Genomic DNA, 21,428 nt, shown 5'->3' on the forward strand with positions numbered 1-21,428 from the left:
ATTGATGAATGAACAGTAAAAAATTAAAAAAAAGGTATTTTTTATGCATAAAAGTGTTAAATAAAAAATTATAAGTACAAAAAAATCTTTTCATTTAGACATTATAATTTGTACGGCTAATACACATTGTACCACAATTTTTGTGTAAAGCTGAGTATGTGCACAGAGATACTTTTTTATATTTACGGAAAATATTAAAAAAAAAATGTACTCATATGGTTGTGTAACATTTGTGTAATACTTATGTTACGCGTATGAAATATGTATGTAATGTATATATAATGAATATATAATGCATATGTAATGTGTATTTAATATATATGTATATATATATATATATATGTATTACTGCCCTTGAACAAATGCCACTTACACAGTAAACAATGATTCTTATCAAGAACAAACAAAAAAAAATAATAAAACACATGTTTATATGTAATACTTATATTTATTTATTTTGCAACATGTTTATTACTTCACGTATAGGTTGTTTCTCATTTAACTCATATATTTCCGTTATTTTCTGGGTGTTGTCTACATTTATAATTTCCTCATGCCTTTAATTTGTAGTTTTTTTATGATAAAAATAAGCATCATTTTAATATTAACAAACTATGAATGCGTCCAAATGACAATTGCATCTGTTGACGCACGTGTGCACCTACTTGAAAAATACAATTTTACGCGTATATCTAAGCTGAGAATTTTATTTTTATTCTGCATTCCTTTATTTTAAAAATCTTCTATATAATAAAACATTCATAATTATTCATCAATTATCCATGATTATTTTCCTCCGCTAACTTAACTTATTTTCCTTTTCTTTATATTTCCCCCATTAAAAAAGTTAAAGCACATATATATCTAAGATAAATACAAATTATATGAATATTGTTTTATCTATGAGATATGTATATATAAATATATTTATTTATAGGTTTATTTGTCTGTATATTTATTTCTACTTGCACCATTCATTTTACCCCTTAACATGCTTTTAATTGTGAAGCAAATTTTTGAAAAAGCATTTACCACTTTATGTAGCTTTATTTATAACATTAATATAATATTTGGTTTTTGATTCCTTTTATTATTTACTTTATCATTTCTTAATTTCTTTATATACTCTAAAACTTATGGATTGTGTTACTATTTTCTCTTATAATGACCATGAGAACAATTTACTAGTGTGAACAAATAGTATATCATAACGTTTTACTTTTACTCAATTTACAATTTTCTCTGCTATTTATATTAATTACACATATTTTCTCATATTTATTTTTTTCGACCTCATTATCGTATTTGTTACTATATTTAAAATCCTCCATTTGACCAGCACCATGTTCATCAGTAATCGCACTATTTTTGTGTACATATTTTTCATGATCTCTATCTTCGCATTTACCACTGCTCGCATAATCACAATCTTTGACATTGTTTATGTCATTTTTATTTTCATTCTCATTTTCATTCTCATTTTTATTTTCATTTTTATTTTCATTTTCATTTTCATTTTCATTCTCATTTTCATTTTCATTCTCATTTTCATTCTCATTTTCATTGTCGTTTTCATCTGATGTTAATTCATTATATTTGTTGTTTGTTCCGTCAAAGGAATATGGAACTACTCCTTTGCTCTTACACTTATAATATCGTTCCAGTTCTTTATAATTTTTTAATTTTGCTGTAAATTCTTTCGTACTGATTAATAGATCCATTAGACACGTAAATAAATAAGCAAAATATTCGTCTCTTTTTTTAAGTAAAAATTTTATGTTATCATTGATGTATTTTAAAATGCAATCAATTTTTCTATTAAAATGTTCTTCATTAAATAATGTATTATACCTGCTGCAGTCTAAGTTTATGTTACTGTATATATTTTCTATATTAACTTTGACTAACAAATTATTATTGCTATTACTATTACTATTACTATTATTATTATTACTATTACTACTACTATTATTATTATTATTACTATTACTACTACTATTATTATTATTATTACTATTACTACTACTATTATTATTATTATTACTATTACTACTACTATTATTATTATTATTATTATTATTATTATTATTATTATTATTATTATTATTATTATTATTATTATTATTATTATTATTATTATTATTATTATTATTATTATTATTATTATTATTATTATTATTATTATATTATTATTATTATTATTATTATTTATTATTATTATTATTATTATTATTATTATTATTATTATTATTATTTATTATTATTATTATTATTATCATTTATCCTTTTTATAATATTAATTAGAATTAGCAGAAAGTTACTCAATTCTACTGTATCATTTATCCTTTTTATAACATTAATTAGAATTAGCAGAAAGTTACTCAATTCTACTGTGCTAGGAATTACACGAAAGTTTAGATTTTCTAAGAATTCCTTTTCATATTTAAAATTGCTGAAATACATAAATTTAAATAATTTGTTATCATTTATGAACTCTTTGAATATATTATTATTTGCGTTATAAAGTTGAGAAATTTGTACATTCCCCTTAAATTTTAAACGTATATCCTTCACCTCACCAATAATGTTCATAAGGAATTCACTATACAAATTTTCTGATGTGTTCATGTTGTCTACACCATATATATTATCACCTGTATCATGTGTAATATCTGCGTCATTTTTAACCTTTCCTTTTTGCTTCATTTGAAAATTTCTTTTTTCAAAAATTTCTTCATACTCTTTATATATAAAAAGCATAATATTCTGAAATATGTTCTCACTCGTACAATTTCTTAAAAATTCTAAAAAAAAATTAGTAATTATGTCATACCCATACCAACAATCAATGTTTATATGTCTCCAGTACTTTATATTAATGTTAGAATGATGTATGAATATATGTTTCGTTTTTGATTTCATTTCATCCTTGTTTGTCTTTATCATATTATTCGAATTTTTCATAACTAAATTATCATCTGTACTTTTATACACACTGTATGAAGTACCATTTATTAATTCCATACTATTTTGTGCATTCTCTCCTTCTGTTTTAATACTATTTTGGTATATTTTCGAAATAATACACGGATTATTGTCTTCCCCATCACATCCATTTAAGGACATATTATTATTATAAACATTATAGGTATTGAATGTTATGTTCTTAAAACTACTGTTATTATTACCTTTATTTGTGTTAATGGGGTCCATTATACCTTTACCAGTATTCATGTCAATAACGCCGCTGTTCATCCTGTTGAGCTCATCATTATTATGGCTATCACTGCAATCAATTATCTTAGTATCACCCTGATAAAAATTATTCTTACCATTTTGGTGAATCCCATAATTATCAATACTGCTATTATGCGAATCAAATTCTGACAGTATATGAATAATCAAATCAATATATTTTGTATGAATTATAATATATATTTTATCTTTGTCTAACAAATTTGTAAATCTAGAAGAGTTCAAAGAGTAAAATAGGGGTAACGATTTAAAATAGAAAATATTGTTACTATTAAATTTTATATTTGATAAAAACGTATGTAAAAGAGAATTTCTCTCTCTCCTATTTAAAAGAGACCAATTAATTTTTTTCCTGTTTCTATATAATGATAACATAATATCTTCATAATTATTTATTAAATGTTGTGTAAAAATAGCATTTGCTGATAATATGTTATGCATTTTCTTGTATCCTATTAAAAATAAAATTTTTTCTATATGCACATCCTTAAATTGAAAACTTATAATGTTTTTTATATCACTTACATTATGTACATACATAAATGCGTATGACTCATGATGAGTTAACATATCAAATGTTACTAATAAACGGAAATCCCTTAATGCCTGTAAAATATTTGTCTCCATGTTCTCATTATATAATTCATTAATCATTTCTAATAAGAGTCTACTATAGACAATGATTTTAATATCATGAGGAACTTTTACTGCATCGTAAAAGGAATTGCTAACATTGTCATTATTTTCTTCTATGTTTTTACAACAATAATATTCATTTTCATAAATGTTATTTGAGTATTCCTTTGAGTAGGATGGTAGCAAATTCATTTGGTTACTTCTACTATTATCATTAGAAGTTAATTCATTATAGTTATCACATGGGGAAACAATTTTTTCTCTATCCTCTTTGCTGTCATGTGAAGAAGAATAATGAAAAATATTACAATATAAATTATGCTTCAACACATTAGGCAAATCCGTAAAGCATAATTTTACTATGATTTTTGCTTCCAGTAGAAGAGATAAAAAAGACATAGAATAAAAATGTACATTTATAAAAATTACATTATTTAAATCAAATAAATAAAAATATTTAGAAGAATAAATTTTTTTGTCTTCATCATATTTAATCAAATGAATAAATTCAAAATTAAAAAATTCTTCTGTACCAAAATTATTATTTTTAATTTTAACAAAGTTATCGAGGCATATAGAATATATATTTCTCCTAATTTTCCTCGTATTACTGGAAAAAGAGTACACAGAGTTATCAACGAAATCTAACACTTTACCATCTCCATTTTTATTCACATCTTCATCCTCGCTCTCATTTTGTGTCTCATTCGTATCATTATTATAGCTATCATCTTTATGCATGCTATCTTTATGCATACAATCTTTGTACTTATCATCCCCATACATATCATCTCTATATTTATTAGTTCTATCTTCATAATCCCCCTCCTCGTCATCACATTTCGTTTTACAAAATTCCATTTCATTATTACCGGACGATTCCTTTTCTATATTATATACTATTTTATCCTTTTTTACATCCTCTATACATATATAGTTGTCTATTTTGCTTTTTAAATAAGATGAATTATAATTGTATACAAACAGCAAAGGCATGCTCTTTAAATAAGTTATTAACGTATCACGTGCATCATGTTTTTTAAAATCTGAAAAAATGTATTCCAGTAAATAAACTACGGAGGAAATTTTCTTTTCATTTAAACATTCTTTTATAAAACATACATAAATAGAAATATGCTTTTTTATTATACTTCTCAAATAATATGGTGTTAAGTTAAGAACATGTCCACAATTTTTTTCATGGTTAAATTCTTTTGTTAACGGAGTAACGGTACCATTTCCCCCCTTATCATCTGAGTAATGTGCTTGGAAACTATGCATAGCTTTATTATTCTTTTCCAAGTTCGTAAGAATATCTATTTCTCTTTTACATCTCAATTCATCATTATTCTCCTTGTTAGAACTATTCACACCGTACTTGTTATGTACATTCGTTGAATTTACAGTTTTATGCAAGTGGACAATGTTGTCAATTTCGTAATAGGGCAAGAGAACAGTTAAACCTAAGTCTAACAAAAAAAAAGTAAGTTGATTTACATATTTGCAGAAGGGATATATGTTAACACAGTTGTACATACTGCTCCAAAATAAGGAATATATTTTATCAATTTTTTTAAGACAAGGTAAAATATGAAGTTCTCTGCAATTCAAAAATACATTTTTAACAACGGAACAGAAAAAATCATTTTTGTCATATTTTCTTGGAATAAAATTAAGATATTTGCTCTTAAAAATTTGGTATATTTCATTAAAACTTTTAATTTCACTCTTATCTATTTTGTATATATAATCCAGGGTTATATTACCATTACTAATGCCACTATTACACCTAAAAATACTGCTCATCTTTTCAATTTTTGTATTATTATCCTTCACTTTGTTTGTGCTCGTTTCTGTAGTGTTTCCACTGTTGCTATTATAACATTTTTCCATTTGGCTTTTTTTTCTTTTAATCCATTTTCCCTTATGTTTGTACAATATTTTATTTGAATCATGTTTAAACAATTTTTTTACCGCATTTCTATGAGCTAATCTTAAAAAATGTGCATATAGCACAGATATATTATTTATCACGCTTTCCAAATTTTTATCTTTCTTCAATTTTTTTAAATTATAAATATTATTCTCAAATAAATTGACTTTAATATGCATAGGTAAACTATCAATATTTGAGATGATATTTAAATTTTGAAATAAATAATGTTTACGAAAAATCTGATAATGTTCAAAACATATTGATATGCCTACATCTCCTAATAAGCCTATTATCCATCTGCTGGACTTACTACCATTATATATTTGGCATTGCAAAAAAATTTCTAAATTTTTTTCATCTAAATTTAATGACGAATTTCCATTTTCTTCCTTATCTATATTATCTTCTTTTTTCCTTTCTTCTGACTTCTTAACAACAGAATCATAAAATTTTTCTCTTAAATGGAAATGGTTATTAGACATAGTAATACCTAAACTGGCTACATTTTCTACTCTTGCATCTTTTTCATTTATTTTTATAAAATCTAATTTGGTTAAATTTTTTGAAAAAAAAAAAAATTTTTCATTAAATTTTTTACACTCCAAAAATACATTTTCAATAATTTTTAGTAGTGACAACTTCTGTTTGTTGTACAGGCGAATGCATATCGTTCTATAGTCGTCATTGTTTAAAATATTTCTGCTTGCTTCTTTTAATTGATCTTCTCCTTCCACGGATTTAACCCTTCTCGAACTAACATATGTTGTTTCACCCTCCATCGTATTTATCCTTATCCTTCTCCTTTGGATGACATCTTTTTGGTTTCCCTCTTTCATAGTTACACTACTTCTAATTTTGGAGAGTTTCCGAAGGAATCCATTTTCATCATTTTTTTTTTTTTCCGCGTGTGCAAAAAAATAGTTATATAAAAAAAATTTTTTTATAAATTCCCCATCCTTTTCATCCAATGAACATTTTTTTCTATATATATTTTTTTTTCTATCATGCCATCCATTCCAATTTACAGTTTCATCTGCATTATTATTTATAGTGTTCATCCTTGCAATATCTTCTTCTTTAAGAGAAAAATTATTCTGTTCTATGCTGTTACATATGCTAAGTTCACTGTATAATTTCTGGTCATAACTATTTAAAGAAAATATATTAACTATATTAGTATCATTGCTTTGTTCATTATTTCTATTTCCCTCCTTTACCTTTGAATACCACTCAGAAATGTTATCACCATTTAGTATTATCAGATAATCTACTATTTGTGGAAAATTCTGAAACAGATATAAACAAATTAAATCAGCATACGTTTTAATCGGCTGGCAATTATTTGTGTCTAAATTTATTTTCTCCTTGTTATATATAATATTATAAGAAGAAGCATATATATTTAGCTCATCTTTATCCATCAAAAATTTCTGATAATTTTCATTTTTTACCTTTATATACAAACACATACATGCTCTTTTAAAAAAATGTCTTGGAAGGTTGTCTACTTCAAAAGTTCTTTTGTCTATAATAAATTTTATATCGAAACATCCTATATCATCTAAAAAGCATATGAAATTCTTTATTTCTTTAAATATTGTATTTTCATTCATCTCACTTGTTTTTTTTAATTCATTCTTTTTTAAATTATTTAGAGACATTTTACTCTTATCAGAAGCTACAATTTCGCTGATGGTACTTTTTAGTGAAAATACACTCTTTTCTTTGAAATTTACAGACACTTCTTCATTCTTCCATTTTAATAGTGATTCATTCTTTTTTGTGTTGATTATATTTGACTTAATTGATTTTTTATTTATGCAAGTTGTCATATCCGTTTTGCATGTCTTCTCCTTTCTGACCCTTGGGAGAGAACACTTTATTTTTGTTATGTTAGGAGATCGCGTTTGGCGTCTATACTTCCCTACAATTTTTACTAAATTTTGTTTCATTTTAGGAGACACTTTTTTTTCTATTATTGTTTTGGCTTTATTTACAACACTACTTACTTTTTCCTTTTTTGGTATATTTAATAAATCAATAGTAATTTCCCTAACGTCCTTATGAACAATTTTATTTTTCTGCGAACTGCTATTATGGAGTAATGAATTTTTAATATATATACACTCTTCTTTTTTCACCAAAACGCACTTGTTATTTGGCAAATAAATATGTTCAAAACATTGGCATTCTAATTTTTTATTTGCTTTTTCATTACTTCTAGATATTCCATTTTTTGAAAGATTTTCCTTTTCCACATAATTGGAATCTACGATTTTGTCCTCAATACATTGAAGGGCCTGATCACAAATGGAGATGTCAATTATGTTTAATGTGTTAATATAAGAAATTTTTAGTAAACCAGTTAATTGCATATTATCTTCATCACCTTTATTAGTTTCATTCTGTTTTCCCCCTTTGTTCTCTAATTTATTGATTATCTTGTTCAATATAGCAACTAACCTGGAGTGCTTTAGCTTCAATTGAATACAACTCATCTCTAACAAATTGGGGTATTTTATTTTAAATAATTTCGGTAATTCACACAAAAAAATGTTAAAAGGAATAGTATATCTTGTGATGAATACATCTTTAGCACACCACAGTTTATTCTTAATATAAATATATTTAGTCTTTTGTATATAATCTAAAAACATTTGATGCTCCTCCGTTAGGAATTGTCTAGAATCAGTTATGTCATGTTTAAATGTTTCACCTTTAATGGTATTTTTTAACTTTTCTTTTAATTTATTTTCACAAATATAATTTTCAAAATATTCATATATATCATCATACACCTTTGCTATATTTTGAAAACAAAAGCTTTTATAATTTTTGGTAAGCAATTCGACGTGATCCATTACAACATTTATGGAGGGTCTCTTATGTAAATTTAATAGGTCTTTCAAAGTTGAAGATATGTTAATTTTTTCCATTGTATAATTCTTTCCTTTTAAAAAAACTATATTAAAATATTTTTTATCATAACCCTCATTTATTCTAATAAAATCCTTCAAATATTTGTCATTTCCTTTTTCGGTAATGTGCTCCAAAAATAAATCATTACTATTGCTGATGTAGTTATTTGTATACACAGTAATGTTCCTACAAGTTCTGTTATTTGTACTATTCGATAGGTGGGAAATATTACTCCTTGCAGCATTATTATCCTCTATATAATCATCCCCATCATTGTCACTAGCAGCACGTCCGTGTGTGGTAGACCTTAAACCGTTCTTACATAACATTTTATTATTATTATTATTTTTGTTACTGTTACTATTTTTGTTACTGTTACTATTTTGGTTACTGTTACTATTTTTGTTACTGTTACTATTTTTGTTACTGTTACTACTTTTGTTACTGTTACTACTTTTGTTACTGTTGCTTCCATTTACTGATGAGTCATTTATCAAGCTGAGGTAACTAAATGCTTTACTACTAAAAATGGGGAGAAAGAAAAGTTCCCTCAACTTTTGCAATATTATAGGATCATCTAAGTAATTTATGTTTTTCTCTAATTGGCCAATTATTTTGTTCAAAATTTTCAGTTTATTCTGATAAGTACTTTTGCTAAAATATAATTTATTTAAATCTAGTAAAATGTCGTTTATATTATCATTTAATTTATACTGTTCATCGATGATTGTTAGACCTAAAGACTTCAGTTTTTCCATGTCTTTATTTCTAAGCCTTCTAACAAAATCGAAAGACAGTAAGTTTCCCCTATTTATAAAACCTTTTACCGTTGTGTTATTCGATTCTGGATTTGTACATTTTCCATCATTGTCGTTTTTGTCATTCTGTTTAAGTAACATATTCACATTCTGTCTATCCTCATCTGAAGTAGGTTTACCCTCCTTATTGCTTCTCTCCATATATATTTCGTAATATTCTTTGTCTAATGGAAATACTAATTCATTAATACTTTTAAAAATCTTTTCCTCATTAGGAAAACAAGGACATTCTTTTAGAAATTTATCTATAAGTTCTTCATCTAATTGAACTAAATAAACCAAAATTGGCAGACAATTTTCATATTGTACATATGGCAAATTATTTATAATAACATCGCATAAAAACTTATTAGTGCTCTTTTCCAGTTGGTTTTTTAATAAGTTATCATCATGAAATACTGTATCTATATCCTTAAAATTTAAAGAAACATTGTCTATATATTTCAAATTATGATTACAAATTTTTGTAATTAAATTGTACTTTTTGTCATTATATAATATATTCAAATAGTATAATAAAGCATTTCTAACCTTTTTACTTAAAAAGAGGAAATTTTTCTCATTTGAATATTCTATAATATCAGATAAACCCAAATAAAATGCTTCTTTTAAATCTTCTGAAATAAATATACATTCACTAAAACTTAACCATACTCGACCGTTAAAAAATAATTTTAACTTTCTTTCTTCATCAAATAATTGTCTATATAACAAATAACAAAGATTATCAAATGTTCGCTTAATGGATATGTCTAACAGTGGAAGATACAAACAAAAGTCATAGCTACAAAGGGAAATATTTAATTCTCGCAGTAACAACAAAAATTCAATATATATATCACATAATGAGGAACAAAAATTGTTTTCAGAATTAATATCATTTATTAGTGTTGTTTTGTTATTTTTTGTCCTCATAAATATAGGTAGATAATCTGTAAGTTTTTTAATACATCTATTATTAATATCGAGTGTTCCTTTTTCCACATTTATTTCATTATATTCATCTTTTTCGTAGGGTTCCTTTTCGAGTTTATGGATGAACCATATCTCATCCTTATTACCCCTGTAGTTATACTTGTCCTGTTCTACCTGCTCCTGCTGCTCATCATCAGGCATGCTTCTATCACTACTTTTAATTTCACTTTGGTAGACGACATATTGACTTACTAATTCTTTATATTTGTAATCAACAGAAAAATAACTTAGCTCCTTTCTTAATTTTGAATCTTTTTCTAAATTAGAAATACTTATAACTTTGTTATGCTTTCCCCATCTAGAAATATGGCCTTCATTTATCTCCATGTCAATATTTTTTATATTCTTCGAGAAAAGCAAGAATTCTGTTGTGGCTGTTTTAATTTTTTCATACATTTCACTTTTATCTAAATTTATTTCCAAAGGAAGTTTTATAAGTGTTCCAACGAAAGAGCTAACATTTTGTAAACCTAACGAATCAAAAATTTTTCTTAACTTAAATATTTTAGAATAACAAATTAACAAATTATTACATTCTGATATATCCTCCTTCACATTTTTGTCATTTGACAATTTACACATTATCAATATCTCCTTTAAAAATTCAATAGTTTCAATCTTAAAAGGCACTTCATATATGTCCAGTGCTAAAGTGTCATATATCAAATCAGTACAAAATGTGTTATTATAAAAAATAAATATTTCATAATATTTTTTTTCTTCTTTATTTACTATTCCATTATTTTGAGCTGTTAATTTTTTTTCAAATGATTCCATATATTGCACTTTTTTACTATCTAATATTTTTTTTTCTTGTTCCGTTGTTCGGTTACACTCTTTAAGAGACTCCTCACTATCATGCTCCTCCTTTTCAACATATTTTTCTTGTAGTGCACTATACGAATTATTGAAAATAAATATTTTAAAACTTCTTACACCTTCGCTGTTTGAGCAATCAAGATATTGTAGAATATTTAAGTATTCATTGATTTCCTTATTTTTAGCATATATCTCAGTTAAATGCTTGCATCTGTACAACTTCAAATTATTCATATTTACAAAAAGTCCTGTTCTAATTTAACCTAAATAGGGACAAATGGAGGATATAAAAGTAAATAAATCACTTATAGAATACCAGAAAAAGAAACGCAGCTTAATCGACGAAAAAAAAAATAAATAAAAAATAAATTAATTTTACGGCGAAATGGTTTAAGTAAACATAATTAAACAACGAAATGTGCAACGGGAGCTAGGGGTGGAGGAATAAAAAAAGAAAAAAAATACTTAACCATAGAAAAAAAAAACAATAATAATTTAAAATACTGCAAAAATGATAATTAACTGAAATAGAGCATACACATTATGAAATCCGATATATTTATTACAGCTAAAATTATTTAATTATTCATAATTAACAAAAGGAACGTCTTTAATAATTTTTTCATACATTTATTCATGTGCTGTTTAGTTTTATCGAAAAATTCTATGCCATAAGAATGTATATACATAAACTATAAGACGCGAGCTAAATTCTCAAAGGAATAGCGAATTTTTCTTTGCTAAATTAATAAAGATATTATATACATAATCATTTTTCATATTTTTATTTATTATACTTAATTATATCGGTAGAATTTCAGTAAAAGTCATATTGCATAACAAAAAAAAAAAAAAAAAAAAAAAAGAATATTAATTCTGCTACATTATCTGTATGTTTAAACGGGAAAATATCATATTATGTTACATTGATTAAAGTACACATTATATAATTTTAAGTGTCTTTAATGAGAAAAGTATAAGCGTCTGATTTATGATAAATTCGTTATTTAGCCATTTAGTTATTTTATTATTTGTAGTTTCGCATTTCCAGCCTTTTAATATTACTCCTTATCATTGTTGTAAAATACATCGTGTATATTTTTGCTATATATTTTTTCACTGAAATGTATTTCAACTTTATTTCCATCATACGTATATATATGTATACATAAATATATGCCAAAAAAAAAAAAAAAAAACACCATTAATTAAATGTAGGCAAAAATAATAAATTAATTTTTGCTGTGCATTATTTTTGCTATTTTGTTCTAACAGCACATGTATAAATAAAGTTCTAAGTTGTATGTACATATTAACATTATTATTATTATAATTATAATAATTATTTTTACTTTTATTTTATTTTATTTTATTTTATTTTATTACTTTTTATTTTTTTTTTTGTAAATTAAATAAGGCAATTCTATTAATAAATAAATTTGCAAAATTAAAAATTAAACCTTTAAAAGAAATACTAAAAATTTAAATTAACATATCAATTATTTAAATATTTACGATTGGAAATGTCTATGAATTATAAAACTTATTACAACAGGTAATAAGGAAAATATATATTCTTATAATAAATAACAAATATTTATCTGTACACAGAATATTACATTTTATACACAAAAAACCCCCAATAAAATGGCAAATATCAAAAGTGTTTCTCAAACGAAATACTGTTAAAATGCTCCATAAAGCCAAAAAGAAAATTAAATTCTGTATAACGATAGTTATAACAAATTTAAAATTAAACAATAAAATAAAGAAGATACTTAATGCCGAAAAAAAGACGGGTTACACATTTACCATAACACCCTTTTTCTTTCGTAATTTACTGTTTCACATATATAATAACGACCAAAAAACACCAAAAAAAAAAAAAAAAATGTTAATAATATTTTGGAAATATTATTCTATAATTAAAAATATTATATTTTTTTTTGTAAAAAAAAAAAAAAATTAAGTTAATCTTACATAAACATATTCATGTTTTGAAACATTTAAAAAAAAATTTCTTTGATGTAAATTAATATTATAACTAAAAAAAAAATAATAGTACATAATTATAAATATTAACTATTGAAACATTAAAGTAAATTATTAAATAAATGTACTGAAATTATGCTTGTGAAGATTTAAATAAAAGAAAAAAAAAAAAAAAAACATAACAAAACAAAAGAGAATAAACAAATAAACTCTTTACAACTAAACAATTCATATATGTTACAAAAAAAAAAAAATAAAATTAATGTAAAAATAAGGGGAAGAATCAAATGGAGGGGGAATACATCCCCTTTTTTGGACAAATAACCGTATTAACAATATATCATGTGCTAGTTCATACGCTTGGGCTTACGCTTACGCACGTGCACACATATAAATATATATACATAATACATACATACAATACATATTATATGGGCATAAATGCACACATATGAATGTTGACAAATACAAAATAAATGAGTGAAAATAAATACAAACATACGGGTGTAGTAAGTGCAAACATGCGTATCATTATATATGTTAATACACTCGTAAGGAAGGTAAATGAAAAAAAGGGACACAGAAAAAAATAATTACACATAAATATATAACTTCTCCATTCATGTTCCTCTATTTTCCAATAAATATTTATAATGATGAAAAAAATATTTACATAAAAATATTTTAACAAAAAAGCTTACATATTATGTTATTTTATTATATATTATTTTATTTTACTCTGTTTTAATTTAATTTAATTTATTTTATTTTATTTATTTATTTTATTTTTTTTTTTTGTCTTTTATTGTAAATTTAAGACTGAACGACATGGATACTTTAACAGCTCGTAGTCATATGACTGTACAGAAAAACAAGACTGCATAAAAATAACTAGCTTTTCCAATGCACAATCCACACTAACTTCGTTTCCTCTTATTTCCATTAATCTTTCAGTAAACCCTTCATGCACTTGTACATACAGATTTCCTAATCGTACGTCTGCACCACATTCCTCTTTAATAATAGCCATTCTTTTGCATCCATCTGCTAATAACTTTTGCACACACTCAAAGGGAGCAACTAAATATATACAACATTTAGATGAGGACATTTTTGATTTTACGTAATGATATAATAATTGACATGCTCTTAAAATTCCAAATATATTTCCTTTTAATAAAAAAACATGACTATCAGCAAATCCAGGAAACCACACATCCTTCGCACTTTTATAAACAGAAATATGCAAAGATGATTTTATCGTTTTTACATGAATTCCTTTGGGACCCATAAATGAACCACTAATATCTCTTTGAGCTGCTATTTTTAATTTCCCAATTGAATTATTTGTATAAGCTAAATGAAACTTTTGAATAGATATTTTTGTGTCGTAATTATATTTTTCTTTATCATTTAATATGTTCTGTATATATTTGTTTGAATAATCGGCACTATCACAATCAGAATTATTTGTATTATCCTTAAGTGTTGAATAGCTGCTAATGTCATCTATTTTGTTATTTAAGCTCTTTAAAATCATGCTTTGTTTTTTTTTTAAATGCATGTTCTTTACATCAGTTAACTCTTTTTCTAGTTGTCTATTCTTAATCTTTAAACTATTTATAATATTTTGTAGTTCAACTATTTTATCATTTCTCATCATAGCTCTTGACTGTTTATCTAAGTCTTCATTATCACCTAAAATGAATTCCATATTGCTTTCAATTCTATTCATGTTGGTATCATACTTATCAGTGTCTATGAGGTTATTACATAAACTTCCACTAATATTACCTATATCATTGTTACTGTTATTGTTCTGGCTATTATTACTATGCCTGTTACATTTAATTTCATTCCCTTGTAAATTACTTAACTCGTTATATATATCGTCTTCTATATTATTAAACATGCATTCGCTATTTCCCATAATATATAGATCGTTATCACTGTTTGGTTGTAAATTATTTATTTCATTATAAATACATTTATTTGTAGCACTATTAATCATAGTATCTGTAAAATTATGCACATTTTCCATATTTTTATATACAATATTTTGTTCATCATCCACACTATAAAATATATTTTCCTCATTAGTTTTAAGGTTGTTATTATGAGTATTGTACATATTGCCCCTGATACCTAAATGAGGGAGGTACATATTTTTACCATTATTTATATCATTATATTTATCTAATTTGTTGTTAGTATTAAACATTATATCATCATTTTTTTCATCACTTAAATTATTAGGGATACTACAAAAGGTATCAGAATTCATACCATGGTCATTTTTAATACTTTGCTTATTACAACAAAAAATTGGGTTCATAATTTCTTTGTCCTTTTCATTTATTGATAAATTTATGTTTCCATCGTTTTCTAAAGGGTTGTTTGTAATGGGTAGGTAATATCCACCATGCATTTCGATACCTACGTCATATATATTATTGTTATGAATGTTATGGTTATTATCATTGCTATCCTTATTATCATTGCTATCCTTATTATTATTATTATTATTATCTTTGCTATCATTATTGTTATTACTGCCATTATTATTATTGGTGACATTTAAAAAATCGGGGGGATGAAGAATTTTCCTGTCCATATGCATTCCATCGTCCATATTGCTTGAGTATATATTAAAATTATTTTCTCTGATTATGTTACTGCTATATTTACCAGCATTTTTATTAAACTTATTAATAGCTTGTAAAGAATTCGGTAGGCTACCATTTCCCTTTTCATCTGTATTATATCTGTTATGCATAAAGGAATTACTATTTGAACACTCATTAAACTTACTATTAAGTAAATTACTTGACGAAAATTTTAAGAAGCCATTGTTCCTAGATTTATAATTTCTTATCATTTCACTTTTAAAAGAATAGTTGTCAAATTTAAAGTGATCATAATTAGCTGGTTCATAATTGGCTATATCATATTTGGCTATATCATAATTGGCTATATCATAATTGGATACATTACAATTTGCAGGTTCATCATTAACAAGATCTGAATTACCTTCAGGAACCCTTAAACTATTTTTGTTCGTTGAGTTGTTGCTCCTGCTATTATTTCCATCGTTACTGTTATCATCAGCAACCATGTCATTCTCATTATCATTACCACTATTACTATCGTTAATAATGTTATTAGAAGTTCTATTACTACTGGTGTTGTTAGTACTATCATTACTGAAATTACTAATGATCTTCAATTGGACATTATCGCTACTATTAATACTGCTTCTTTTATCCATCTTATTGTACATTTTACCATTATTATCATCACCAATGTTTTCATTATCTATATTTTCCTTATCCACATCATCAATATTATTACTGTTACAGCTACCATTATTATTCTCATCAACATTTTTCAAGTCCACCTTTTTGGTACTGTCATTAATGACTGACGAAATATCACTCGTTATCAAATTATTCATATTTGTTTTGCATAAGATAAGTTCGCTCGTTTTAGCTACATTTGCACTAATATTAGTTGTGGTTGATTCCTTGTTACCCTTTTTAGTGGTTTTACTAATACCTTCGTTTGAGTTATCCTTAATGTTGCTTTTACAGCTAGAGTTATTGTTAATATTAGACTTGTCGTTGATATGTATATTATTTTTCACATTTTTTATATCAGTATTCTTCTTTTTCACTTTCTTCACGTTATTACTGTTCTTTTCCTTCTTATCCAAATGTTCCAAGTTCACCGCACAAATTAAAGTATTATCATCCATACACTTTTTTGCACATTCATTTTTATTTTTTTTAATAAATGAAAAATTTTTCTCATTCATATTCGCGCTATTCATACTGTAATTTACAATGCTACCACTGTTTACACCACTTATATTATTCTCCACTGTTTTATCTGCAATGGAAACATTTAAATTATTGTCATCCGTCAAAGTAATATCGTTACTATCATTTTTATGAATATTCTCATCATTGTTTAAATTGCTGCATGTTGTATCAATATTATTTCTACTATTCAAATTCTCCAAGCTTGTACCCTTGAAATGTTTGCTAAAATTAAAGGCATTAAAAGTAACACCTATACCATGACTATTTTCATTCTGTATAACATGGTTCATATTTCTATTCAAAATTCCGCTGCAAGTATCACTATCATCCATAGATACTATAAAAATGTTATCTTTTTCTCCATAATTTCCTTGCTCATCACCACTATAAATATTATTATTACCTTCTCCATGCATTTCAAAATCCATGGTCTTACTCAATTTCATTTTATCATAAAAACTCGAACAGCCTATCCGATTATTTTCCTTGCTTACAAAATTGTCGATCTCCTGATTATACCTCCAATCAGTTCCGGTGTCATCGAAATTTAAAAAAGACAAATTTTCTTGAATGTTCAAATTCATAGAAATATCTAAACCTTTTTCATGCAATTTTATATTATCATCATGATGTTCATTTTTCCCCAAAATATCAGAATTACCCATATTCTTCAAGTTCGATTTAATATTTTTTCTCTTTTTAAAAATATCTTCCTCATAATTCCTATGCATTACGTTCATATTTTCACTATCGTAATAATTATAATCTTGATATATTTCTTCATTTTCGTCCTCTTTGTTTTTACATGTATTTGTTAGAGTATTCCTGTATATAGTACTATCCGTCTTAATGTAATGTTCCTTCAAGTCTTTTGTGTTAACATGAACAGAACTATTGACTTTGTTGAAATTTTTGTTCATTAATGTAATATAATAATTCATATTACCATTAAATATCTTGTGCTGATTTTTAAAAAGGAAATGTTCATGAGATATATTTTTACACTCCTCACTGTTATCAATGCCTACTGGACATTCATTCTTTCTACCATTAGTAACCCCAAACGAAGCAAAGGATTTATCGTTATAATTATCTACATTCACATTATTTAAATATTTCTCACTCATTTTATTATAGTATTGATAATTCTTTTCATTACTTAAATTACTGTGTGATATCGTATTTTCCTCATACATACTGTCATATATATTACTGTCATTATTAATAATACTTTCATTACTTCTAACATTAGACACATGCGTACCTACATTATTTGTATCAAAACCATCCTTGCAAATGTTAGAATTGCTGTAATTGTTGCAACGTCTATCCTCCTTATACTCTAACACCCTGTAGTAATTTTCCTTATCATTTGACATGCTGTTATAGCTACTACTCACAGGAGCATAGTATTTGTTCTTATCATTACTCCTAGAATTTCTTGATATATTAAAATATTCTTCGCTATTTACATTATCGTCTATCATATTTGATTCAATCATGAGGATACCATCTTTAATACAATTTCTGCTTGTACTTACACTTGGCACATTTTCATCATTTTGTGAAATGTCGTTGTTGTTCTCCTCATCATTTTTACCCCTAAAAGTGTGCATACTACTGTTAACATTATCCTGCCAAAAATTACAAGACTCCATACAATTTATATTTTTCATATTATTATCTACATTTGCAAATTCATTTATTTGAAAATTTTTTTTTATATTTGAGTACATTTTTTCGCAACTTCCATTAACTTCTGTATGTAAAAAGTTATTCAAGTTTTTTGTTTTTCTTTTGTTTAAATTGTAATTCTTAAAAGTACTATTATTCGTGTTATTAAACCCTCCGCTACTGTTAATACTCTTCAAATTTGCGTTTCTTAGTTTAGGTATACCCCTTTTGGAAATATTGTTCATATTAACTGGTTTATTTAAGCCATTAGACGTATCAATTCTTTTCTTGTTCATATTTTTACTCGTGTTATAACTTAAATCACCACTCTTACTACTATTACTAGCAATATTGTTACTATTACTGATATTATTTTTACAACTACTACTACTTCCATTACACTTATAATTATTCAGATGATTCTCTTCATCAAGCTCATCGTCTATAACACTACAGCCACCGTTACACTTGTCCTTTATAATTCTATGAACGTTCAACGGGACAAAAGCATTATCTAACATATTACTTTTACTATTTAAGTTATGATTAATTCTGTTACAGTTCGAATAATTTATGCCATCGTTTGAATTAAAAAATAAATCTTGTTCACTAACGCTGGTTGCAGTGTTCAATTTTTCGAAACTGCTAGATCCTTTACTACTGTAATAATTACTTTTATTCTTCTTCAAATCATTAAAAAGGCAATTATTATTATCATTATCATTAGTATTACTAGTACTATTACTACCACCGTTATTATTATTGTTGTTATAACTCTTATTTATGTTATTCTCACTACATGGACTTCCAAAATTGTAAATACCTTCTACATTATTAACTTCACTTGTTATCTTGTTTTGCTCTTTATTTTCATCTTTTACATTCACCTCCTCACTATTCGTTGTTCTGTATTTAATATTTAAAACATTTTCATAGTGTGAATTCGATATGCTTGTCTTTTCACTCACATCTTGTTGATTACTCGGTTTCGAATTTGTATCAATCTCTTTATTACTTATAAGAAAATTATTTATTTCTTCTTCCTGTAGATTAATAACACTTGATGGTGCATTTTTGTAAGTATCATCCATCTTCTGTTTTGCTAATTCTTAGTTTATTTTTTTAAAAGTGACTATTTACCCTAGTTAGTATTGTGCTCATAATACTACAAAATTTAAAACGGTTCTTAATCTAATGCAAATATGAAAATTCGTATATGTCACATACGTATATATATATATCTTTAGATGTATAGATATGTACATACATATACATGTGTACATGTACATATACATACGCTATTATAAGAATAGTGAATACCAACACACACGTCTAGAAGATAAGAAAAATATATTCAAATATATTAAAAAATTTGTCTTACGCTAAGCAACTGCTATATTTGTAATTTAAATTGTTTTAATATTATAACATTCAAAAATTAATAAAAAAATTATAATTCATTTACTTTTATAATTTATTTATAAATTTTACAGATGGATACATATATAAAGATTGCTATAACAAACTATAATCGTCACAAAGAAAAGGTTGTCAAAGTTAATAAAAAACAAATGGAGCAAGGAAGCGAGATGGGGATAAAGATGGAAGGAAAAAAAAAAAATTGAAAAAATAATAAACTATTTACGAAAGGCTTCTATAATTATAAGGTTTCTTAGGCATTAATAAAAAGTGTATAAATTAATAATTAGAATTTTTATTAATTCATAAGAACACAGTCATATATACAGATATATATGCACTATTTAACAAAAAGCAAATAAAAACATGAAATAACATAGAACACCAAAATATAACATGGGTAAAACGGAAAAAATGCAAATATTTCTCTTACATAATATCGAATCTCAATCTTATGCATACACACTTATTCACATATATATATATATATATATATATATATATATATATATATGGACGTATAAAAAGACAAAGCTAAAAGCTCTTTTAAATATTCCCTATACATAAGACTTCTACAAAATATGTAATATTTGTGTTTAAAATAACTATAATAAGTATCACATACAAGTATATTTACATATACATATATAAACAAAAAGCTGCAAAAAATGGTTCGAATATTTAAATTTAGTCAGAAATTGGTAATGGGGTGTAAATTAAAAATATAAGATGCACTTATAAAAAAAAAAATAAAACAACAGAATTTTTTTTTTTCTTTTTATCTTTTTTTTTTTTTTTTAAAAAAAGCTGTATACATACATATAAGTTTAAACACATGAAATTATCTAAATCTAACTATATAATCTTTCAAAAATAAAATAAATTACATAATTTATAGATATTGAGAGGTTATAACCAACTTTTCATATTTACATTCGGTTAAATGAAAAATTTACATTTTATGTATTAATTGTCACAACACACATACATATATAAGTAAACACACACATGTAAAAAGATAGATAATAAAAGCATATTTGTATAATAAAATATTAATAGATGAAGTATTTTTTTATTTTATTATAGTCTATTTTGTTTTGTTTTATTTAATTTTTTTTTTTTTTTTAATAATTATCATAAAAAGAAAAGATCTCAAGAACTACA

General features: G+C 24.9%; 2 protein-coding genes across 2 annotated transcripts; both read right to left on the reverse strand.

Moving 5' to 3' along the window:
* Positions 1-1,205: 1,205 nt before the first annotated feature.
* MKS88_003597 (uncharacterized protein) lies at positions 1,206-11,592 on the reverse strand (the record flags this gene model as incomplete). Its single annotated transcript, XM_067216701.1, has 2 exons — positions 1,206-2,055; positions 2,462-11,592. The coding sequence occupies 2 exons, from the start codon at positions 11,590-11,592 to the stop codon at positions 1,206-1,208; spliced, it is 9,981 nt and encodes a 3,326-aa protein (XP_067072409.1).
* Positions 11,593-14,152: 2,560 nt separating this feature from the next.
* MKS88_003598 (uncharacterized protein) lies at positions 14,153-19,936 on the reverse strand (the record flags this gene model as incomplete). Its single annotated transcript, XM_067216702.1, has 1 exon — positions 14,153-19,936. The coding sequence occupies one exon, from the start codon at positions 19,934-19,936 to the stop codon at positions 14,153-14,155; it is 5,784 nt and encodes a 1,927-aa protein (XP_067072410.1).
* Between the last annotated feature and the right edge of the window lie 1,492 nt (positions 19,937-21,428).

This window comes from Plasmodium brasilianum, chromosome 11 (genome assembly GCF_023973825.1).
Source record: "Plasmodium brasilianum strain Bolivian I chromosome 11, whole genome shotgun sequence".
In the NCBI taxonomy this organism is placed as follows: Eukaryota; Apicomplexa; class Aconoidasida; order Haemosporida; family Plasmodiidae; genus Plasmodium; species Plasmodium brasilianum.